The 24,542-nt window shown below is 39.4% G+C and overlaps 3 protein-coding genes across 4 annotated transcripts; 2 read left to right on the forward strand and 1 right to left on the reverse strand.

Annotated features, from left to right (window-relative positions):
• The first annotated feature begins 302 nt into the window (after positions 1-302).
• Positions 303-10,729, forward strand: gprc5bb (G protein-coupled receptor, class C, group 5, member Bb). 2 transcript variants are annotated; one of them, XM_055009606.1, is made up of 5 exons: positions 331-419; positions 551-1,083; positions 1,776-2,868; positions 7,200-7,312; positions 7,420-10,729. In XM_055009606.1, the coding sequence occupies exons 3-5, from the start codon at positions 1,776-1,778 to the stop codon at positions 7,462-7,464; spliced, it is 1,251 nt and encodes a 416-aa protein (XP_054865581.1). In that variant the 5' UTR covers positions 331-419; positions 551-1,083; the 3' UTR covers positions 7,465-10,729. The 2 variants fall into 2 exon arrangements, with proteins under 2 accessions (XP_023131077.2, XP_054865581.1); XM_023275309.3 differs by having other exon boundaries at positions 303-1,083; positions 7,200-7,267.
• Positions 10,730-12,424: 1,695 nt separating this feature from the next.
• On the forward strand, positions 12,425-18,858 carry knop1 (lysine-rich nucleolar protein 1). The gene is made up of 5 exons (XM_023275288.3): positions 12,425-12,505; positions 14,478-15,717; positions 15,808-15,879; positions 17,404-17,472; positions 17,817-18,858. The coding sequence occupies exons 2-5, from the start codon at positions 14,548-14,550 to the stop codon at positions 18,120-18,122; spliced, it is 1,617 nt and encodes a 538-aa protein (XP_023131056.2). The 5' UTR covers positions 12,425-12,505; positions 14,478-14,547; the 3' UTR covers positions 18,123-18,858.
• Positions 18,757-23,795, reverse strand: exosc1 (exosome component 1). The gene is made up of 8 exons (XM_023275299.3): positions 23,665-23,795; positions 22,534-22,649; positions 22,253-22,327; positions 22,042-22,130; positions 21,917-21,950; positions 21,764-21,814; positions 21,251-21,335; positions 18,757-20,389 (listed from the first exon to the last, which is right to left on the reverse strand). Exons 1-8 carry the CDS (start codon positions 23,690-23,692, stop codon positions 20,283-20,285), a joined length of 585 nt encoding a protein of 194 aa, XP_023131067.2. The 5' UTR covers positions 23,693-23,795; the 3' UTR covers positions 18,757-20,282.
• Between the last annotated feature and the right edge of the window lie 747 nt (positions 23,796-24,542).

The following is a 24,542-nucleotide window of genomic DNA, read 5'->3' on the forward strand; positions in this document are numbered from 1 at the left end:
TGATGCAGCAGGTGTGCATCACTTTACTTACATCTGTTTGTCTGCGAGTTCATTCGTGCACCACGAACCAGCTTTGGCTTCTCCTATCTGAGCTCACTGGAGTCTGTCAGCACCAATTCCTCACATGCTGATCCAAACTGACACGATTAGCTGGTACAGTGGGTGTCATGATATTCCTCATGCCAGCTCCACATGGCTGAATCATGTCTTCCAGGGTATTACGTAAGACTCTCTACAAGGACGGTCACATGGCCACAAGGCTCACCTGTGTTTAAACACTGACCATCTGCCCCTCCTCATTCCTCCAAATCCCATCCTCACACTCTGCAACCGTCAGCACACATCTCACCGCTGAAGAAACTGGTCTCATCTATCCATCAACATTGAATCTATATCCGTGAGGAAGAATTGTGTAAATGGTAAGAGGAAGACGTGGGAGCCTGAAGGCAGGAAATAACAGCGAGATGTGCAAACGGGTGACTAATACCAGACTGGCTGTGAACTGCCGTGCTGATAAACTGTACTTATTTCCTATCTTCTTCCTGCTTAGACAGGTGCATCAGCAAATCATACTCCCTGTGTGTGGGTGAGCAGAAGTAAGCTGGGACTGCATCTCTGTTGACTCCTCCGCAGATTCAGCATGAAGCAGGGGAGAGAGAGAAACAGACATGCAGACAGAATGAATAGAAAGAAGAGGACGGGGAGAGAGGCAGAGAGTGAGAGAGAAGAGTGAAAGCGACAGAAGATATATTTGACTGTGTGGGTGTGTGAAGTATCAAGGCATGCATCATAATTGTGGATTCTTCTTGGAGCAGCTGGACAAGTCAATGCATCAGCAGGGCATTATTAGTCCTTCAAAGTGTATTATTTTGTACTTTGAAACAGCGGGAGCTGTGAGCGCAGCCAGCGACATTTTCAAAGACAAAATGGAAACCGTTTTGTTTCTGCTGCCTCAAGGATTTCATTAACTGGGATTACAAAAATACACACTTTAACTGAAGTGATGCCGCAACTGATGCGTGGAAAAATATGATGTCTCTGCTCTATCAATAATCCAGAATTGAAGTCAACAATTAATCTGAGGTGAGTAACATATTTTGGCTTTTTAGACCTTGTGAGGACATTCTGGCCTCATTTGTTTGCTGTTTAAATTTTTGTTTCTTTTCTTCTTATTTTTTTGCATTAGACTAAACATTAAAATTAGGTTCATGTCAGTGCTCTAGTATGGATTTATATCAGCAAGGGTCCTCACAAATAACTACAAACACAGTGTGTGTATGTGTGTGTGAGCATGCCCGTGTGTTTTTCTGTGATTTTGGGCATTGAACTCGACTTCTTAAAAGCCCAGTATGCAATGTAGTCAGCCCACGCTGTTTCCCGTTTCCATGGAAACTATGGCCCAGTGCTAAAAGCAGTTCTGTTCTGTGCAGTGGGTGCGTGAGCGTGTGTTTGTGTGTGTCTGAAAGATGAGAAACATCTCATACAACAGGTTTATTGGATCTTAACTGATACTGACCGCTGTTTCTCCTGTGTTGTGAATCTTGAGGATGCTGTAGGAGCTAATATACAGTTATTTACATCTACACTCACATTCCTGCCTCCCTCCTCCTGGGTTTTTCACCCACCATAACATCACTTTTGTTGTTTATCTGTCTGTACCTTCACTTTTCTCCCTCCCTCCCTCTCTCTCTCTCTCTCTCTCACTCTCTCTCTCTCCTTTAACTCTTTCCCTGTCTGTCTTCATCATTACATCTTTGTTCCTCTTTGTCTCTAAGATGGCACTCAGCCCTATCATCATCTGCCTCCTGACACTAATTGGCTACGGCTCATCCCACCCCTCTCCTCCTCGGGGATGCAGTGTGGATGTGGACCCCCCCTACAGAGTGCTGTGTGACCTGGAGTCAGTGTGGGGTGTTGTTCTGGAGGCTGTGGCCTGCAGCGGTGGCGTCACCTCCCTGTTCCTCGCTGTGCTCCTGCTGGTGAAGCTGCGCTCCATTTCTGACCCTGCCAGGCGCTCCGGTCTGGGGCCTCTGCTGCTGCTGCTGGGCACACTCCTTGGGCTTTTTACCATCTCTCTGGCTTTCCTGGTGGGGAAGAACCAGGCGCTCTGTGTAGTTCGCAGGGCCTTCTGGGGACCCCTTTTTGCTCTCTGCTTCTCCAGCTTGCTGGTGCAGGGCGTGAGGCTGAGGAGGCTGGTGGCTGGGAAGCTGAGCCCATCGGGCAGCACCCTGGCAGCACTCGGTCTGGCCTTGGCCTTGGTTCAAGGGATAATCTCCGCTGAATGGGTCCTGCTGACTGTGGTTAGGGAGGGTCACCCAGCCTGCGAATATCCACCTTTAGACTTCGCTCTGACATGCAGCTACACTCTGGGGCTGCTCCTCATAGCCATGGGTCTCTCTCTGGGGGTGGTTCTCTGTGGAGGAGAGCTGGCAGCAGACGGAGGAGGCAGTGGCGAAGAAGACAGAGAAGGAGAGAGTGAAAAACGGAGATGGAAGTGTAACGCCGTCTGGCTCTTTCTGTCCAGTCTGGCATCAGCACTGCTATGGGTGGCCTGGCTGGGCTTTTACCTTTATGGCAGCCAAGCATTGAGGGGAAAGGGGAAAAGAGGAGGAGGACAGAAAGATGCAAAAGTGCTGGATGAGCCTGCGCTAGCTGTGGCCTTGGTCATTCAGGGCTGGATCCTGCTCCTGCTCCACGCCATACCAGAGATGCATCTGTGTCTCCGGAAACCGCCGCAGACCAACACTCAAGATTTCTTCGACACCAGTAACACTTCTCCTCCTCCACATTTTGGAGATGATCTTCCTGCACACTCTCACCGACCCTTCCCAGAAAACCAGGCCTTTTCCATGGAGGAGCGCAGTGCAAGTAGGCCTATGTGATGTCAGTGTGTCTGTGCATGGTTGTATAACAGAGATAAAGAGTAATTTAAAAAGGAAATTCAATTTCAACCTGGGTCTAATGCTGCTGTCAACTGGAAATGATAAGGTGATATTTTCAGCATGCTAGATTGAGTACAAAACATGTTTAGCATTTAAGTGTTTTACAGTAAGTTATGAGACCACTGTTGCTAAGCAACTGAAAACAAAAATGGATGCTGTCTGTTTTCTCCAACAAATGTAACTACCTTTCACATCACTCAATCAAAGCTGTTTTCTTGATGTCTTTTTGCTCTGGTCAGCTGAATTATGTTATTTACAGAAGACTTCAACAGTGACCAGGGGCCTTGTTCGTCAAGTGCAGAAGAACGCTCTGTATGTTTAAATGATATTATTACTGAATTTAAACAGTTTCAGGTCTCAATCAATCAAACTTCAAATTAAAGTTAACTTAGACAAAAAATAAAGAATAAATAAAACGACAAATTAAATGAAATATGTTAGTAAGGTTATTAAGTAAAATGAGAAATAAATCAAATTCTATTAATTTAAATTAAAATTCACAATAAACTCAATAATAATGATATAATAATAATAATAATAATAATAATAATAATAATAATAATAATAATAATAATAATAATAATAATAATAATAATAATTTTTAAAGCTAAAATATGTGACATGACCTTCTCTCAAGTTTGTAAAGCTCAAGCTTAACCAAAATTCATCAAAAGTAGAAATTTAATTTTTTAATTTTTTTAGTCAAACTGAGACTAAACACTGACACTGGAAAATTCTAAAAAATCTCCAAAAATTACTAACTTTAAAATGGTCACTGCAGACCAGTTTCCCACTAGGGATGACTGCTGTAACACCACATCACAATAAACACCATAGCGTTATTTAGAGAAACTGTGGCTCACTTTTAGCAACTCGAAAGAATCAAAAATCTCACTAAATCTCATGAAATGCCTGATTATCCAACAGGATTTTCAACGGGGAGAATAATGAGTCATTTCACTTTGACTGCTCTCCAGATTTATTTGACGCCAGATGCACAAATGAGAAGCTAAACCTCAATGAACCAGGATAAACTCAAGTGAAGGCAGTGGCAGAAAGAAAGCATACAGGCTTCAGGATGCTGATGCTATTTGTTGTCCACTGTCAAGCTGATATAATAGTGAGTCATGCACAGAGGATGTAACGCAGTGTAAGCAAGACACAAGAGGATTTACTTTGTGGTTGAAAGCACAGATAGATAGGTAGAGCTTCTATTACTTGCCTTAATGGATGATGAAAGATACATTTCAATCTTCCTGTGTCTGAAATGTTTGCAGGAGAGCTTGTGAGTAATGTATTAATATGACTGTAGAGAACCTTACTCATGTCAACTAACCTAAACTGTATCCACTATAGTCTGTCGAAAACACACAACATCTATTAACCCTTTGATGTGCAACATGGGTCAAAAGTGACTCCAATCCAGTGGAAAATGGGTATCTCCTGACCCACACTGCACATCAAAGGGTTATGGTCTGGCCACTAGTTTAGGGCTGGGATGGAGATGCAAACATTTGCTTGAGTTTCCACCTCTGCAAGGAAGCTACTGATTCATTCAAGTGATTAAAACAGTGACAGCTATTTTTATTAGGCAAGATCCATTTTTTTCCCAAATTTTTGAGTCCCAGAGTGTCCTGCCATTACGGCTGTGATTGAGTCCACACAACCAAAAGTTGACAAAAGCTGCAAAAGCGCTTTACATCGAGCAACCAATACAGCAACCAATACAATGCACTCTTGCTGTATGCAACCCTTGAGGAGTTCTGTATTGGCTTCAGTAGCAAACATTAGATGAATATTGTGGACCTGAGATTACTGAGACAGATGCCAATATAACCCTGCTGTTTCATTTTGTGTATAAGTGTAAAATGTATTCAGTGTATATGGCTCTCCAGTATACCCACAAGAAAGGAAAAAGCAGTGTACTATGGGACCGATCTTTTTTCTCACAATCCCACAATACATCGCTCCACATTTTATAGTTGTGAAAACGAACAACTATGTAACACTGCACCTGCTACTGATGACACAAATGAGCGATGACTCATATGTGTTCACAATCTTCATTTACTGCTCTCTATAGAGGAAGCTAATGAGTGTGAATTACGTCAGGAGAAGTGAACTAGAGTGATGTCGGATGTAGCCAAACAGATTTTTTAAATTACTCTGATTAGACCACCACTCGGGTTGAAGATGAGTGGGGGCTGTGTTTGGAACAAAGCCGCAAAGTGGGAGAATCTGCAGTTTTTTTCTCATTCATGTTCCCATCATGATGTATTATTGTTGCTTCATACACAGCTGTCACTCAGTCTAGCTGCTATTTTTTCCCAGTGGTCCCTCTATTATAAAAATTTTCATCCATCAACGTTTATTTTTGTAAAAAAGCTAGAAAACTTTATCAGTTCATCAGTTCAAGTGTGCAGTTTCACTTCAAATGTGCTGGTGGTGTCTTTAAGTTCGGTATCCATTTGACCTTCATACATCCATGAATAGAAACGCAGAAACATGAGACTATCCACTGTAATCTAACGACTGTATTGAGGCCTTGAATTAAAATTATTTCAACTTAGTTTCATCTGCCATCTCTCTGTATAATAGTACCAATGAGCCTTGGCCACTATTGCAGTGCACGAGTCAGAGTAAAGTCAAAATATTTTGTAGCTGCAGTTCATAACATGTCATTTCAAGGCAGTTCCCACAATAAGGATGAGAGCTTGCAAAATTATAGAGACAAACCTAAAAATTCCCCTTTGAGCAAACACTTAGTGACAGCAGCAGGGAAAAATCTCAGACAAAACCAGACTCAGGGGGAGCAGCCATCTGCCTCAACCATTTGGGGGTGAGAAACACTGAGCAAAAACAAACAATAGATACTGAGCAGGTTGGTGGGAACAGTACCTGCAGATCATAAACATGCAGATCTGGAGCCAGCGATATAAGCAGAACAAATATGGAAGGAATGGACAGAGAATAAAAAGCACAAACTGTGGGAGCCAGAAGGCACAAACTTAATGACATGCAACAGTTGCATATAAATGCATGGAGGGAAAGAGGGGAGAGAGCAAAAAAAAGATGTTTAACTAATTAAATTGAGCCCAAAAGTAAAAATAAGTTGACTAAGGCACTGTTAGTGTGCATCTCAGTGTTTTAAACTTCATGAAGGGATAATTCACTGAGGGTCAGTTAACTTGAACTTTGACTTCATCTATATGGATTCCCACAGTTCACAATGCATGTGAAATGTGGATTAACTGCAAATTTTAACTGTTGTAGTATGAAATACCGTTTTACTACTTGTTTAGATGAAAGAATTAGCCATTTCAATGACATTGCTCACCTCCCTGCATGCACATGTTCTATTAAAACATTTCAAGTATTTTACAGGGACACTGGTGCTGCATTCTGGGCTTAGCACCGCCCATAAGGATTATGATTGGTTTCAAGAAATACAAATAACCCATAGCCTTTTTTCTCCCAAATAGCTGAATGATGATGAGGTACAGACAGACCATTCTAAGATGCTGACACAGTGTTGTGGAGTGTTGTGTTCATGATTCATGTAGAGTTTAACCTACATAGTGTGAAACAGATTTACTGCTGCTACCATAACTAGAAGGTCCCTGTCTTGCAGTTGACTGTGACTCAGATCCACACCAAGATTTAATGGGTTCTTTGTGTACCCATGCACCGCTTCATGAAATTTGGCCAGGTAGTTTTTGTTTAGTCCTGCTGAGAGGCAAACAGACAAACAAATGACACTGAAAACATACTTCTGCTGTGTCAAGGAATAATTCCCTAAATCTCGATACAGAACAGGGCATGTTTAAAGAAATAGTTAACCGTTGACGCAGCAATTAGACCTTGTACTGTGAGTTCTGTGATCGGGTGCACCCCTATTTCTGATTTACTTTTTAATTGTGGATTCAAACAGAACTTGTTCACGCTGTATAATCACTCCAACTGTGAGTTGCCTACCATTGTCTATAGGAAAAATGAAAGGCAGTCCCAAGACTGCTCCTCCCACTTCACAGTTTTATTATGCGAGGTCATAAAACTCCATGCACCACTAAGCGTAATGTAATAAAATTCATCCAAACCTGCAAAGACGGCAGGAGAGATGATGAAATGTAAACAAATCTCTACAGGTCTAATCAGCTATAATTAAAACACCTGCATGAGTTTATGTAGTTATGCAATAATGTAAACAATATCAAACCTGCTAGCTTGAATAAAACCTATAACTTGTGCGTGTTTTAGCTCTCCGAAGCGGAACATACCACGGCAGCCACGGGAGTGTCCGTCCTGGCATCGCCTTCAGAGGCCAGGTATACCAACCTACTGAGATGGCTTTGGTCATGAATGGGGGTACAGTAAGTATGGCAGAAACACAAACTCTATGTATATGAGTCTCTCTCAATCACTAGACAACTCACCTGGAGGTTACTGTGCTTCCTTACTGCTTCTTTGTCTCCTGTAGATGCCCACAGCTCCAATTAACTACACTGGACGACGGTTATGGTAATAAGGGTTGAGATTTGAAGAGGAAACACTCCAGCCACACTGGTAATGTAGAAGAGTCTACTGTCGCCTAAGAAGGAAATATGAACACCACATATCATATAATGGATTGACTTCATGCGAAATAGATATCTTTAACGTGTTTGTGTTTCTGCGCACATGTATGGAGTTTACACTTTAAACTAATAGTATTTTTGCTTAAATTTCCTTGATTGCCTCAGAATGGATATTAACTCACAAGAGATGAAGACAGCATTTATGGTGCATTACTTTGATCCACACAGATCAGCACATGCAGTCAACTGTAATATGTACGTACAGTAACAGGGAGTGTATAAATAGATGTTATATAGACAAGGTAAATAAAAATAGATATGTATTGAACTACTGAATGAGCTGCTGTTAGGGTGAAAACTGAGTGAGAAGTGAGAGCTTAAAAGATGATTTGAATGTAGTAAACACTTTTGCCTGAGCAGCTCTGAACCAGTGCTGTTCCTTACTTATGTCTGCTCATCACTGATGCTTGCTTTGTAAAAAAAAAAAAAAAAAAAAAAAAAAAAGAGTGCACTTTCTATCTTTTTTTGTTTGGCTTCAAGCTACAACTCAGACATGACACCTTTAGGATGTTTATGTAAATGACCTGCATACGCCTACAATGCTTGCCTGACCTCTGTATTTCATGCTGAAAAGCCCCAAAGGAGTCCCATAGTGCTTTTCTCTCTATTTATCTCTATTCCAGTATCAGTGCTTTTCGACCGTTTGGCACAATTCAAAATGTGTGTTACAGAACGCTATGTAATTGGAGCTTGTAAAGGGTTGTGTGAGAGTGTTTTGTTTTTTAAAGATGGATAATAAGCATAATTTAAAAAGCCATTTTAATACTGCAATACTAATTCTGCAGTATAGAGTTTACTGTTGGAGGCTGTGATTTTGCACTTTATCAGCAATGATTATATCTGGGAGTTGTGATATTTGAGATGCATGTAAAAGCACAGTTTAAAGTGTGTTTTGTCAAAAAAGTATGTGTTTTCTAGAGTTTTGATATTTATACTAAAGGATCATTTGTAGTTTTGAGTTTCAAAAATTCTCAACATTGGAGAGCGCATTTGACAAAGCAGCCTGACCTGTTTTAAGCCAACACTGGCATGACATCCTAAAGGAGTAAGAAAAAATGTAAATGTATACATTTTCAAGACAACTGGGCAAACCCCATTTGCAAAGGAAGACCATGTGACTAGAAAAGCAGTTACCAGATAGACTCTGTGGTCAGACTGTTTTGTCACCAACTTTCAGCATTTATTTACTCATGATTTTCCAAAGTTACCCTGGATTCAATGAGGCTACTGATCATTATAGACACTTTGTTTATATAGTGTCATGAAAACATACGTGAACCCTTTGAAATTATCTGATTTTCTGCATTGATTGATGGCCATTGCTCACATATTCAAGAAGAGCCTAAATGTACTTTGACAGTGATCCTGTAGACCAGTGGCTTTTGTGGCTGATGTTACATTTTAATTGTCTAATATAGCTACAGGCCCATTGTCCTTAATTGGTGCTGTCGATAAATCTATTATAACTGATTACTGACCACTAAAAGTTGAGAAAATTAATCAAAATTTGTATTCCAACTTCTCACAAAGAGTTAGTGTTTGTATGCACTGCTGTTTTTACAATATACACAGTGCTGCATGTTCATACCAAACTAGTTTCAAATGATTTTAGCAAAACTTAGGCTTGCAATATTGGTTTTACATACCAATAAGATAAATCCAGAGGGTTCACTTATTTTTTCTTCCCTCTGTATATTTGTGGCATTCAGGATGCTATTAAATTTTAAATTCCATCAATTACACAGAAAATATTTGGCCATCCATCAATGTCAGTTTATCCGGAAACATGTAAACTGGCAGCAGCTGCAACAGTATTTTAACTCTGACACAAAAAGACAAAGTTAAAAAGTTGAAGTTAAAATGCAATTCCAATGCAGCTGTCATCACATTCATGTTGTACCCATTCCTTTTAGCTATAACACTAAATTGTTAATAATTTTGCTTTAGTGTACAAGTGTGTGCTCTGATATTGTACAATGAAAACAGAGGATTTTTATGTAATATCCCTATTTAACGGATTTTTAAACATATACTGCAAATGTTCCAAATGTGAATAAGCACTGGTATTTCCCTTTTGAAATGCTCTTACGATGATAGCACTGTCACTGTTTTATGGCAGCATAACATGAATGTCTGTAATGTGATTTGCACAAAGTGGCTAATACATCAATTAACATTTTCTGTTAAATATTGTCTCGTCTTTTTACTGGAGGAATCTGTCAGCTTGTACTGAAGAATATATGACCGGTCAACTGTAACTGAATCGCAGGCAAGTAAAGAAGAAAACAACACAACAGTTTCAACACAAAACTGTTTTTAAAGGGACACCGCAATCTGATGCACGTGCGATATTCTCTGCAGACAATCCATATCGCACACATTAAATTGTCTATCTTTATCAGATGTTTTTAGTCAAAACTTCATCTACCACATGAAAACTATTAGAACTTCACTGAATAAGTCACATTTATGTGAACTGCTCAGTTGTGTAACAACATTTGTCTGGAAGAATGGTGTAAAGGGAATCTCACGTTTCCCATATTTTACACAGCATATCTCTTCATTGTCAGCAACCATGAAATAGCTTTATCATTAATTTTAGGTGCATCGAGTTAGGCTTGATTTTAGAGCCAAGTGCACGATGTAGGGGAGACATCAAGTGATGCGTTGAATCGTGAGCCAATTCATGTCTGAGCTCACCCTGACAAAAAATAGCCAAAATCCCTCACTGCATGTGGGAGTATTTTCAAAGGAAGCTTCCAGTAGTAAGTAAGTCATGGCCTGTGGGTGGCTTCCCAAAAGTTAGTGTGCAGGTTGATGGCTGGGTGCCAAGAGGCTGTAGCTGAAAGCTGATGTACAGTATATTTTGGTATAGTTTTGATTTGAAATCAATTTATTTTTCAGGTCCATATGCACTGATTTGCAGTGAGAGTTACTGCAACAGGACTGCACAGTGGCTCAGTGGTTAGCTCTGTCGTCTTGCACCGAGAAGATTCCCAGTTTGTGTCCCAGTCTGGTCCTTTCTGCATGGAGTTTGCATGTTCTCCTTGTGAATGTGGGGTTTTCTCTGGCTTCCTCCCACAGTCCAAAAGCATGTTGAGGTTAATTGAAAATTCTAAATTGCCTGTAGGAATAAAAAGAAGTTCCTGTTCACATGTCCATGTGGTGTTTTTAATTTGCTAAAAGGGATACATGGCTGAATATTGGCATCTTTAAACTGCAGTGTACCGGTGACAATCTCAATAACACAGATTCAGAAATCCAAGGTTTCACATATAACAAGTCTAAGAAATCAATCCCGTCATCTTAGAGGGGGCTTTCTGTATCATTATTCGTCTTAAAATAAGTTTCTAGTTTGAACATATACGGTGAAATTACTCCAGTAGAACAACTTGTCATTGTGTAGGTCAAAGTAGTTTTACAGTGAAAATATTCATAGGTGAGCTGATGTGCTTGAACTGCAGTAAGTGGGAACCTAATAGATTTGCACATTGTGGATGAGGCCATGGTGTAGTATCAGATCAGTCCATTTTAAGGCTGGAAAGAGGTTCTTTTTCAGGAAAAAAAAAACAACTTTGAGAGATGTAACTGATACACAGAAATGAGTGGTGATGTTGGGTCAAATCAATGACCAGATAAGCAGATAAGGACTTTAATGTGTCTTTTTATGCCATTTTTAGTAAATTAAAATACTTATTATTTGTTGTTTACTTAGTCTACTACAGTCACTTAGACCTGCAATATGTGAACTCATTTTTCTGGCTCACATCAAATGTGTTTTGAAAACATGTAGGTTCAATGAATAAGAAGACATTACTCTAAACAAAAAAGAAATGTAACATGCAAAATGTCTTCTTTTCTGACATGGACAGAAAGTTAAAAATCTTGTTTCAAGCATACATGTTAGCAATTTTAGCAAACTGTACACAAGACGTTTTTGAGTTGTTCAGCTAGTGGCATATTCTCACTGACTGAGTTGAGTCAAATCCTTGTCAGTCCGATAGTGTGACCAGTACTGAGACACTCCTTTTCCCAGTCAACATAAGTGGGCAGTGGTGGCTCCATGGTTGAGGGCCTGGGTTACTCGTCAGAAAGAGGTTCAAGTTTGCACCTCCTAGCTGCCACTGTTGGGCCTTTGAACAAGGCTTTTAACCCTGTCTGCTTCAGGGGTATCTTATCATGACTGACATCAAATTTCAAGCAAACTGGGATATGCAAAAAAGAGCTGCAGCTTGGGGGCACTCAAGGTACTTTAATGACCTCAACTACACCATTTGTTGTCTGAGAAATCATTTCAGACAGCATGACACGGCAGACAATCCAACACATGATGCTCTGGATAGGAAATATGATCCTGTAGCCCAAAATGTCTGTTAACTTCTCAAAGTCCTTCAGGAAGAGCGGAACAACATTTCATAATCAGCATCAGCAACCTAATTAACTCTGTACATCACAGATATGTGACTTGTTACTAACTTGTCACCCTACTCTTCCTATGCCGTTATTACTTCCAAGACAGTGCTTACTTGTTGTTTCATGATAATGTAGAGAATTTACGTGGCGGAACAACAAATCACTATTCCTCTAAAAACAATGGATACAATTGAATAAAATATTGAATACTGTGTTTAAATTTTTGTTCAGTACATGAACAACAAGCTAGCATTAGCTTAATATTATTTACAATAAATATAATATACTAACACTAGTAACGATTAGACCAAACTAATTAATACTAAGGTTGAGTTAATGCCGACAACCAAAACTAAAATCACGACTATCATACCTGTCGAGCAGTATGTTTTAGTTCAGTTCGTCCAACAGTTCGTTGCTATGGACGCCCGTCTCATTGCTAACAGGAAGGAGGAAAAGTTACTTCCGGGTCAGGAACGTAAAAGGTCATCCACGTGAAATTTCAAAGTGTATAAAGTAAGTAAACCGATCTTAAGTGTGCATGTTATCATACAGCGTGCAGTTGGAGCTGATCACTCTCACTGTGTCGTTGACTGATTTGTTTCTTTCTGTGGCGGTTTAATTCTTTAGCAGCTGTTTGCTCGCTAGCTAGCGTGGCTAGTTACAAAGAATTATACCGTTTAATGAATAAGCTTCGTTCAGCTCATTCCGCATGAAGCATAGAATAGGCTCTTGGCGTGTTATCGGTGTGGATTTGGTGGTTATAAAAATGTCGATATAGTGGGCATCTTAACATAGGAGGTAGTGTTTGGGTATCACCGTAGCTCAACTTGTTTCAGTGAAATGTAACATTAGGTATCGTTAGGAACAGTGTGACTAAGTATGATCATTTGTTCACTTTATGTGTAAGATAGATTACGATTGCGAAATATTTTCTGTTTGCTACAGCAGAAATCCTGTGATGATAAAAGAAGCGTTCAAATCCTGTAAGTACCGATACAGCAAATACAAATACTCCACTACAAGTAAGAAGGCGTTTGATTAAAGTGCTGGTTTGGGCCTTCTGACTTATTTATTATTGTATATCATATTATATTATTAATATTTATATATTAGTGCGTCAGCATCATGCTACTGTTGTAGCTGTTTCAGGTAAAGCTAGTTTGACAGATAGTTTGGCAGTCGATAAATATGAGAGGTTGTGAAATGATTAATGGAAATCTGTCTTCAGTGTTTGAACTTCTTCTCTGGTGCTTGATTTATGATTTGAACCTTTGTTGAAATTAAACAATGTGAGAAATTTAGAATAATCCAAGTTTGGCAGAGCAATTCACATTAACAGATCTGAAATGTGACTTTGTATTCACACCTTCAGTAAGATGTCAGAAACCAAAACATTGGAAACCACCAGTTTAATCTTGAACAATGTGCTGCATTTTGAAAGCTTGTTATGTTATCTACTGTGTAAAATCTCCAACCTTAAAGTAACCAAAGTTGTCAGTAAAACATATATATAGTGTAGTGTGGTGTAGGGCACTATACATATATAGTGGAGTAGGAAGTTCAATATTTCCCTCTGAAATGTAGTGATGTAAAAGTATAAAGCAGAAAATGGAAATACTTGGAAATGGAAATTTGTGCTGCCTTGGTCCCAGTTCAGGTCAGAAGATCCAGTACTGAAAACTAGTTTTAAGTCAAACTGAACATGTCTGTGCACCGGTTGTACTATGAGGCAGTGTGTTAAACGTAATCACCCTGCCACAAGCCCGAGAACTATGATGTTCCAGTTTGTAAATGTATCATAAGGAGTTAAGTGTAAAGCATCTGAACATTGGGTTAGAATAAACCAATGAAGCTGCACATGCAGCGAAGGTGGACATGACACCAGTTTGATTTTCCATCTATAAATCAAGACAATTACATTGTCGTTACCTAAAACAGTATTTTCTTATATTATCAGATCAAGGTATAATTACGTTTTGGGATCACTTTCCTCAATTTTAGTCAGCTGAATGTTGGCGATAAAGATGGAAAATGGATGGCCTTGGGTTCAGAGGATGTGCAGGGTGACAGCTGTATGACTAGGGAGCAGAATGACTGAAACATCTGGATTCACAAGGCACAAACAGCACAGCCAACACTAATGTTTCCTAGCTAGTGAATAAAATGTATGTCATAAAGCTACCAAGCTATGTGCTTTATATCTATATATGTCTATGTACATGAGCACAGCAGTCTTCCTCATGGGCTGCCCTACATATGTGTACATTTGTATGTAAGCAGCTATGACTGTCAGAAGACTTAATGTAATTCTTGTAATTCAAACTGTGTCACTCCAGAAGTGTTACTTGGACCAACAAACACAACTATACATATATTTAAGATGTGTAACGTGATAGATGGAGGAGTAATTGATTCCCATGTTCCAGTGTTTTTTATGCATTTTTGTAATGAACATTTTGGCACACTTCTGTTTGGTTCCCTGCAGGAGAAGCGGTTGGCTTTACAGAGACATTGATCAGCGGTCTCAGCCCAAGCAGTCGGCCAAAGCTTGTAAAATGAAGGTGAAGGAGGAGAAGCTTCTAAAGAAGGAGAAGAAACACAAGAAAAAACAATCTCTTTCTGAAAACATAAATGGTAGTGTTGATGATGGGAGCTTAGCAGAGGTGAAAAAAGAAAAGAAGAAGACTAAAAAGCATGATGACATGGCAGTAGTGGAGGAGTCTTGGGATAGAAGTGATGAGAAGGAAGAGAAAAAGAAGAAGAAAAGGAAACTTGTCAGTGATGCTTCAAATGATGTCAGTGGTTCGGGAAAAGAAGGAGTCAGCAAAAAGAAGAAGAAGAACAAACAGCTGGCAGACAGTGAGAATCAAGTGGAAACTGAACAGAATTCAGTAGAAGAAGACGCGGAAAGGAAACAAAAGAAAAAGAAGAAAGTAAAGAATGAATCCGTAGAAATTAAACTAGTCAGTGTTAAGAAAGAAGAGGAGGAAGAATGTGAAGTTGAACAGGTAAATGTGTCGAAGAAAGTCAAGAAAGGAAAAAACAATAGGAGCACAGAAGACACAGATGAGCCAGTTAAAGAAAAGAAAAAGAAGAAAAAGCAGCTTCCAGCTATGGATGGAATAAGCCTAACAAAAACAAAGAAGAAAACTAAAGTGGTTGAAGACAGAGTAAAGTTAGAAACCCCAGAAACTGAGGTTGAGGAGGTAAAAATAAAAAAGAAGACAAAGAAAGAAGCCAAAGTTAAAGAAAATGGAAATGAAGTGGAAGCAACTGAGATCAAAATCAACAAGAAGAGAAGCAAATCTGCATCAGGCTGCGAGGTGGAAGGTGACAAAGTGGTCGGGAAGAAAAAAGACAAACCTGCTAAAGGCGAGATTATTGTTATAAAGGATGAAGAAAAGACAGAGTTAAAGAAAAAAGGGAAAAAAGAAAAGAACAGAATAACTTCTGAGGAGGTCATTGAAGTTGAGGAGATGAAGCCAAAGAAGAAGAAAAGGAAAAAGACAAAAGGTGAGGAGGATGAAGCACACTTAATCCAATATGAAGCAGTTGAGGAGGGCGGACAGAGTGAGGAGAATCTTGTAATAGTAGCTGTTGATGCTCCAAGCAAGAAGAGCAAAAAGAAAAAAAACCCTGCTCAGGAAGAACAGGTGAATGATGCCGGCACAGGTGCAAGAAATAAGAAGAAGAAAAAGATCAAAGGAGAACAGGAGGACTCGCACGTGAGTGAATTCATCACTGGTTGTTAAACACTGTGCTTGGATGTGGTTTAGAATTTGTTGTATGTTCAGTGATCTTGGTTTGTGTTTCAGGAGTCTCCCCAAGCGGACGTTGTTTTCCTGTCAGAGAAGAGTGGAAACACTGATGAGATCACTATCAACCAGGTAAACAGGCTTTTAGTATCTTCCCACCGCTGTCAATATGATATATTCTGTTGTGAATACGTGCAATTTGACATTTAGGAAATATAGTTATTTTATTTCCTAAAGAAAGTTAAATGAGAATATGGAAACATGGAGACAATTAAAGCTACTATAACAGCAGAACTTAGCCTAGCTTAGCTTAGCCTAGCATAGGGAATGGAAACAGGGAAAAATCCTTAGTACAATAGTATAGAACACCAACCAATCAGCACCCACTAAACACAGCCCTCCAAACTGTAGCTGCTGCAGGTGGAGTTTTAACTAGTTTATATCCAGTTTTATATACCGGGACAGCAGATAAATCTGGGGGCTTTATAGAACAAAAAGCTAAGCAAATCTATTTTCAATTTTTGGACTTTGCCTTCTTTGATTTTTGCCTCATCTTTGATTTTTGCTGCGATATTGGGTCATTTCAAAATTTACTGAATTGTTAATAAAGAGTTTTGTAGTAAAAGCCTGTTTTGCCATACATGATAGATAGATAGATAGATAGATAGATAGATAGATAGATAGATAGATAGATAGATAGATAGATAGATAGATAGATAGATAGATAGATAGATAGATAGATAGATAGATAGATAGATAGATAGATAGATAGATAGATAGATAGATAGATAGATAGATAGATAGATAGATACTATATTAATCCCGGGGGATTAATACCACATGCAACTTAAAAATAATTAAAGCTGCTGCATAAATGTAGTGGAGCAGAAAGTACAAGGTTTCCCTCTGAAATGTAATGGAGTGGAAGTATGGAAATTCTCAAGTAACATACCTCAAAATTGTACTTAAGTACAGCGCTTGAGTAAATATACTTAGTGACTTTCTATCACTGCTGGTCACACACTGTTCCATTGTGACGGAAATACTGCAAGCCACTCAATAACTGGCCACAAGGTCAGTGCAGCACAACATTTGCTAAATTAAGGAGTGCATGTACCAAACCTGTTGAGTCATGGAGGAACTGTGCACCTCATTGGCAGCCTGTAAATCTAAAAGTATTCATTTGATTTAATATCACCAATAGGAGCATTAGTAGCATAGCACAGATGTTTAAACAGTACGCTGAAAAGTTAGTTTTAGATTTTCCGTTTAACACTGAATGGATTTTGACAGTTAAAGCATCATGTTTGGTGCAAAAAAGTACTTTGCAGAAATAAAAATCTTGCAAGCACCTTCAAACTTTTGTGGTTGGGCTTGTCAGCTCTGCAATGTCAAAAGGTCAGTCACATTTTTTTCTTATCAGGTTTAGTTAAATATCTCATCACTGTGTATCAGTTTTATGATCAGAGATGAAAATAGCATCAATCTTCTCATCTTACTTTGTTTGCAAAATAGAAAATAAGTGTAATTTGTTTAACAACCAATTGTCTGTATTTTTGTTGATGGTATGTTTAAGATCAGCTTCACTATTCTTTTGAGAATCTCTGTAAACTGCTTGGTGTCTGTGTAACTAATTAAATGTGTTGTTTGTCATAGGAAAGAAGACAGGCTTTACAAATGGAGATTGATGAGGCCTCTCAACCTCAAAAACCAGCCAAATCTATGGTCAGTATTGATGCCTTTATTGTACAGAGAATAAAACTGTGGAACCTCACTACCTTGAAGGTTTTCATTATTGCACTTCCATCAGAGAATGGGAGTTGGGAGAGATGGAGTATATTTATTGCCCTATTGTGCAGAAAATGTAAAAAAAAAAAAAAAAAAAATGCAACTCAGTCTCGGCTCCAGTTTTTGCAAGATCCACCTTGTCCTAAATGCCCTCATCTTTCATGCTCCATGCTAAGAGTTTGTAACGGAGGATAGAGATAGATTATGATTTCATGTGGAAAATGAGTTGAGAGAATCTTAATACATTTCTGAAATTTGTCCCTGGTGTCTCTGCTCTGCAGGGTTTTGGACAGTGGAGCACGGCCCAGTTCAACAGCTCAGAACAGCAGCAGAAGTTCCTCAGATTGATGGGCGGCTTCAAAAAGGGCTTTCAGCCAGCTGGAACGAGCACAGGAGGAGCGAATATGGCACTGGGGAAGGACGCACAGCAGCAGCTACAGCAAGGGCTTCTGGGAGAGTTTGAGCGAGCCCATTCCCGCAGAATAGACTTCAGTAACAGGGGGGCAGGACTTGGGTTTACAGCACCGTCCAATAAGAAGTTCTCTATTGACATCAATGCAAGTCGCTCAGTTTGTTTTGATGATTGATCGGTTTTGTATATGCCATGTTTTAACTGTTAATTCACACAATTGCTCAGCTCCACTGAAGGATTTACAACAGATTACTGTTCAACTGTATATAAATGAACATTAGTGAATAAAAACAAATTGCCAGTTGTATATACTGTGTGTATATATATACACCCATCCTACAGTTAGAGACTGGACAGTTTTTATGAAAAAATACTGTGAGCAGCATCTTGTTTTAAGCGACTGTGTGATTCCATGAGGGTCAGTGTTGATGTGCTTATAGTATAAAATTTCAGCTTCTCTTTTTTTAAAAGATCCCAACTATTCTTGTCTAACGTCATGCTTTGCCTGTTTGCGGGTTTGTTTTTTTTAGGTTCCTTCTCAAATTGAATTTCCCAACATTGGAGGTTTCATTTGGTACAACGAGCCTTTTTTTTTCATTTACCCTCTGCTATCCCTACCCAGATCCCAACATGTCCTTTTTCTTTTTTTCCTCAAGAAAGATGCGCCCAGCAGCCGGAGCTGTCATTGGCAGGGCAGCTCAAATGAAATTTCGTTGTATATGAAAGTGTGCAATGACCAATAAAGATTGATTGATTGATTGATAAATAATGTGTTCTAAAATGGAAAACAAGTAACTGTAAACAAGATAGTCATTGATAGTCATTTTATTTCATTCTTGCACATCTGCTGTAAAGCGAAGAAAGAATAAGAAAAGTCAAAATACACTTCAAAATAAAAAGTAAAAACAGAAGCTTTATTGCTTGGTTGTTGTTGGCTCATAATCTTTCAGTTGTGATAATGTGCTGGAAAACAAAAATATTCTGACTATCATAGGCTGTACTTCAGTATTCCGTGCATGGTAGCTGTGTTGTAAATGTCATTTAACGGCTGTCACATTCTTTTTCCTTTAAAACTGTGTGGACAACATTTGTCAAGTTACTCAAAACTGAAAATGCTTGTAAGGGCTAAGGAAAAATGAACCTTAGGACATGAAAATGTCTCAACAAGTCGATGTGTAAAAATGACAACAAAAAAACAGGTCTGCTGCATATATGATGACATGCAAAACAAGTGCAGCACTGCCCCATGCAGCCTTTCTGGTCAAATCAGTTACTGCCCTTCGCATTTACTTCTGGATGCAAAATGCAAAGTGGTTCAGACATGACAGTCTGAATCATCTGCACTAACTGCCTCATTGTTTAATTAATTCTTGATGCTTCAGTAAAAAGCAACCAGACTTCTCTTTCAGGTTCTTGGAGGTGTTCTAAAGTTCTAGCTGCTCCCCACCAGTCCTCTACACCAAGTTCATCATTCTGTTTGTAGAGAAGCTACCTGGCCAGAGAGACTACCAACAGAGTTCATCAGTCCCAGAGAATCAACTCATCATGAAGAAGCTGCAGGAAGTTGCGTTTCCTCGGAGAGATGAACTGAAGAAGCGTCTAGAGGAGAAATTCAGCAGAATTGAAGAGGATGTGAAATTGCCTTCAGCAACCTGGAAGAGAACTCCAGTTGTCTTTTACTGAAGCTCTTAAGGTTACCATGAACTGAGAATCTACAGACTTCATCTTTTAAGCAACCAATACTACTTTGCCATAATACATAACACTAAAACAGTAAATCCTCGCATGTGTGAAAGAAGCCTTAATGTTTTTAGCTTTGTGACAGTTTGGCAGCTTCAGTGTAACATCCTGAGCGAACTGATACAGTTCAAACCAGGAAATTTGAAAGCAACTTTGAATATCCACATTGCCGACATTACATTGTTTAGAATTTATTCTGGCACTTTTTAGCAGTATGGTCTCTTCAGTGTTCTCGAAGAAAGGATGACTGTGCAGATGGACGGCGGTTAAAATGATTTAGGGCATTAAACCAGTAGCGACCTGGCAGCTGAGGGGGCGCGTAGCACCAGCAGTGACTCCCCAGTTTGAGTTCCGGCTGGCCGGACCACTTGCTGCATGTCATAACCCTACTCTCTTTAGCCACATCTCCTGTCTCCATCAAATAAAGGCATTAAACGCCCAAAAAAGAAGAAAAGACAGACATGAAATCAAAAGTAGCCAATGAATCGCATGTCGCCCAGGCTCTCAGACCTGGGAGGCTACTTGACGACAGCAACTGAAGAAAGGGGAGGGGGAAGTTGTGTGTTCCTTGTGGTAGAAAGAAGTTTCAGGGCTCTCATGCTTGTAGATACTCAGGCTGCACTCGTGCCACTTTGCGGAACTCTTTTACATGTGTTCGCGGGCACTGCATCTCACACCAGCTGATGGGAACCATCTGGGCACCTGGTTGACAGGAAAACGTAGTGGAGGCGTGAGGAAATGAAAAAAAATGACAATAACAATTTAGAATATTCAATAATATAGTCTACTGTGGTGGTAGAAAGTCTGTGGGGCTGTACTCCGAGCTAAATTGAAAAAACATGGAATACGCACAGTAACAGTGCTAACATGCTGATGTTTAGCACGTGTTGTGCCACGTTTACAGCTCAGCATGTCAGCATGCTAATATTTGCTCACGAGCACCATGCTAAAAGGTAGAGCCGAGCCTATAAGAAATGTAATTAGTTTTGCAAGTATTTGATCATAAACCAAAGTACTAAGTATTGGAAAAAATGACATTTTGACATGATGATGATAATGCAAAAAAAGCCATGGCATCTCCAAACTTGTAAAGATAAATCCTCTGAATAATCTGCATGAGGTTCCTTACCAAACTTTTTAATTAATGCATCCAATGGCTCATTTTTGAATTTCACCACAAACGTGTGGCAAATATGAATCACATCAGAATCAGAATGAGCATATTTTAAGAAAAGGAATGCCATCACTCTTCCAAGTACAATTGTGTTGAAAGGGCTCCATCACTGTTAGACATGAAATGACTATACGCCTGCTCTATTACAATTCTACACATATGGTTTAACATGGCTCTCTCTATGCAAGTGACTTGAGTTCTTCTGTAGTGTTTAAGTGACAGCAACACACCTCCCATTTCTCTAGTCATCTAGATAGGTACTCCACCAGTTAGCACCACCTTGTGTTCAATCGGGTTACTTGTCCTGTGTGCTGGAGGCCTCGTGTGCTTTGAAGATTTAAATAAAACTTTGACCAAGCAGAGGTTTTGTGTAACTGAGTGATATTTACCTGATTCACTGTGTGCCACCACCACTCCCAGTTCATTCTCTGCTGTTGTCAACAGGTAGTTAGACTGAACGTCGCCAAGAGAAATCTGACATAACACGTCAAGGTTTTAACAACACAGAGGTGCAGCGTAATCACCAAATAAAAAAAAAAAATCTGACAACAAAAAGATCTATTCTTTTCAGAAATGTTTTTTTTAAATGTTGTAGTAGTGAACATGCAAAGGCAGCTGCAATTGATTTAAAAGTGACGTGGAAATGTGCATCTGTGACACAATATAATCCTCACAATTTTATTTATCACCAAAACACTCCAAAAGATCATAACAAGACTGTCTTGGAAATGATTTTTCTTGCTGTACCTGTGTCACGTCAGGTTTAGGAATTTTAGAGAAAAAAGGGTAGCTGAGGAATGAGCTGAATAGTCTTCAAAGCTGAAAGTTGATGAATTGCTTTCACCTTTCGCTCTCGAAAAAGGTATTTACTTGTCGTTGCCTCAAGGTCTGGCAAAGGATACAACTTTTGCCAAGACGATGTCACCAGGTCTGAAGCTTTTGTACGTCTCCACCTGTAACAAGCAGGCAACAATAAGCATGCCACCTTGATTTAATAAGTGTACAGAAGACGAACCTGATGACTGATCACAGTGAAAAAATTAATTCAAACATACCTTGTCTTTCTCTGTTGCACGCACATCTTCTTTTCTGTTGAGGCAGAGAGAATGAGCTTGTGTTTAGGAAAGAGAACATTATAAACACAGAAGTGTGCGTCACTAGAGCCAGTTGTAGGGGTTACCTGATGGTCCCTCTGAAGCGGTCCTTCAGCGGTGTGGAACCTACGTAAAGGATGTGGACTTTGGCGAACCTGGGGTTGATGCTGGTCACCTGTCGAATTAAAAAACAACACAAACCAGTTCTTTAAAAAGCAGACCTAAACCTAAACTGTATAAAATCAGTTAATCACAACATCCAGTTCTAGAAAAACTGTATGTGATATCATTGCATACCTTACAGGTGACAATTGCCCCTACATCTGGCAGTAGTTGCGTTTCTGTTTCCCTCACAACTGAGATCACTGGTAACTAGAGAAAAAAAAAATGTGCACAAAGATCACACAAAACCAGTTCAGCTTTGACACACAAATTACAGCGCTGTGCAGATTCCACTAAAGTCACCGAACAAACCCATTTCGGCTCACTCATGTTCACAGATTGCACAATACCTTCACTCCGACACTCCTTCTTGTCTCATTATTTCTAAAGCTTTCACCACCTCTCCCCACCCTCACCTCCTCTCCCTCGTTTTTCCTGAGCACGTAGCCTGCTAGCGAGGAGTATATGTAGCCGTGTCGCAGATATACTCCTGTGCCAGGAATACAGTCTTCTACACTGCATAGCTTGTCACCTGATGCACAAACAAGAGACAGCAGAGGCTTTGTCAGTGGGAGAAACAGCTGCTGTTAGCACAATATGTCAGTGTTTTGGTAATAAAGGTGGACCATCCCTGCAAGGAAGCACAATTTTACAAAGCAAATGTCACGCGTTTAATACATGTGACTTTTATTTAGGCTGTCATCGGCTAGCTGATCAGATCATGAGACAATTTAAGCCAGGATCTGGGTGGATTCCCTCAGTGTAGCATATTTTTGGAGGTAACTCAGTGCGTATTTGCAGACTTTTAATACGAGTTTTGCACAGGTGTAACGACAGATCTAGTGTTTAAGCACACACATTGTACAAAGGGAATGAAACAAATGCAATTAACCTCATCTGTCACCTTTGTGCAATATTGCACTCCTTATTCCTGTGTACAAGTAATTATTCAAATGATCACTTTTCAGCTCTTATAACCCATTACTACCATTATGCAATGCTAATACTGCATGATCTTTCAATGCACTGACATTATCCTGCTTCCACCACATATAATTAGGCAAAAATTTTACATTGTGATAACATTTACTACTAACAACCGCAAAATAAAACTGCGGATTTCCCATAGGTGCGTCAAAACATATGAGCAAAGGAATGTTATCCTGCCCCAGGCGATGGGCAGGGCAGCTAGTGAAACCTGCTGAGGAAAGTAAAAGTCAGGAACTCACAGCGCTAAAAAAAAAAATTTTAAAAATACGGTAAAAATGTAAAACGATAGCTCTGAACACAACAGCTTTGTTTGGTACAACTTGCTGATAATTAAAACGTCATTGAAAAAGACGTTAAATGTGCTGGAAGTGACTCAACGCATGGCAGCTGGAAATAATTAACGGGATTTTTACACTTTCAAACTGCAGTTTAACTATACTTTCTAGCAACATAGCGCCGCCTACACAATATAAAGTGATCACAATGCCACCAAACGGTCTGAAAAGTGGTATAACTACGTCCAAAGTGGTAGAAAAAGACACATTTACGGGACTCACCTGGAACACACAGCTTCATGGGCGACATGTTTTCGAGAAGAGCAGACCATCCGCCGATTGGCTGAGAGGAAGGGCTGGAGTGGATTCTGATTGGCTGAGCTCACAGTGAGCGGAAGAAGAAGAGGGACGGCTTCATCCGCCATGTTTGTTGAGGCAGGTTTGGGCACATGCAGGCAGAAACATGCCATGTGTGAATCCTAAACATTTTAAATCCCTCCAGACTTGGTGCCTACACATATCATGACGTTTTTCTTTTCAGATTTGATTGATGTTTCCTCGAGTTAAATTGCAGCATAAAGTGTATCCAACATTTTGTGATTGTTTTCAAAATGTTTGGATTATTTCTAATTAATTTAGAATCAATAGGCCTAAGATAAAAGGTACAACATTACTATAAGTACAGTTTCATTTGATTTTCTATTCCAGTCAGCAGGGAGGCTTAGCTTACACTAGGAAAGAAGGACAACTAGCTAGTGCTACAGCAAGCTAATATAATGTTATTAGCTTAATATAAAGTCAGCTAGTTAGTCTTTGACAGAAAATAACAGATTTATGTTGTCTTTTTTCTTGTGTGACAGTCTTACTTTTTATGGTATCTCGTGTGGTAATATTCAGTCCTTCCTTTAAATATATACCGTATATATTGCAAATCGCCACTTTCAAAAAAAATAAAGTTAGATATTTTCCTCAAATTGTTTAACGTTCATTTAATGCAATTTAAAAGTAGAAATGCTCAGCCATGGTGTTGACTGCTCATTTCACTCGTGTTTTGGCACATAAAATAAAAAATAAAACACCCCATGGGCATGTTTACATTTTTTTAAAGAGGTGTTTAAAGCTACTACTTTCTTACAATTATCAATATTGAATTTCTTAAA

This window comes from Amphiprion ocellaris, chromosome 4 (genome assembly GCF_022539595.1).
Source record: "Amphiprion ocellaris isolate individual 3 ecotype Okinawa chromosome 4, ASM2253959v1, whole genome shotgun sequence".
Lineage (NCBI taxonomy): Eukaryota > Metazoa > Chordata > Actinopteri > Pomacentridae > Amphiprion > Amphiprion ocellaris.

Excerpts from the sequence above, each read along its gene's own strand:
- knop1 (XM_023275288.3), top strand. The coding sequence starts at position 14,548 with ATGAAGGTGAAGGAGGAGAAGCTTCTAAAGAAGGAGAAGAAACACAAG. Across the intron at positions 15,718-15,807 it reads GAGAACAGGAGGACTCGCAC|GAGTCTCCCCAAGCGGACGT; the intron begins GTGAGTGAATTC and ends TTTGTGTTTCAG. Across the intron at positions 17,473-17,816 it reads AAAAACCAGCCAAATCTATG|GGTTTTGGACAGTGGAGCAC; the intron begins GTCAGTATTGAT and ends TCTGCTCTGCAG.
- gprc5bb (XM_055009606.1), top strand. The coding sequence starts at position 1,776 with ATGGCACTCAGCCCTATCATCATCTGCCTCCTGACACTAATTGGCTAC. Across the intron at positions 2,869-7,199 it reads CATGGAGGAGCGCAGTGCAA|CTCTCCGAAGCGGAACATAC; the intron begins GTAGGCCTATGT and ends TGCGTGTTTTAG. Across the intron at positions 7,313-7,419 it reads TGGTCATGAATGGGGGTACA|ATGCCCACAGCTCCAATTAA; the intron begins GTAAGTATGGCA and ends TGTCTCCTGTAG.
- exosc1 (XM_023275299.3), bottom strand. The coding sequence starts at position 23,692 with ATGTCGCCCATGAAGCTGTGTGTTCCAG. Across the intron at positions 22,650-23,664 it reads CATGAAGCTGTGTGTTCCAG|GTGACAAGCTATGCAGTGTA; the intron begins GTGAGTCCCGTA and ends TTTGTGCATCAG. Across the intron at positions 20,390-21,250 it reads GGTGGCACACAGTGAATCAG|GTGCCCAGATGGTTCCCATC; the intron begins GTAAATATCACT and ends CCTGTCAACCAG.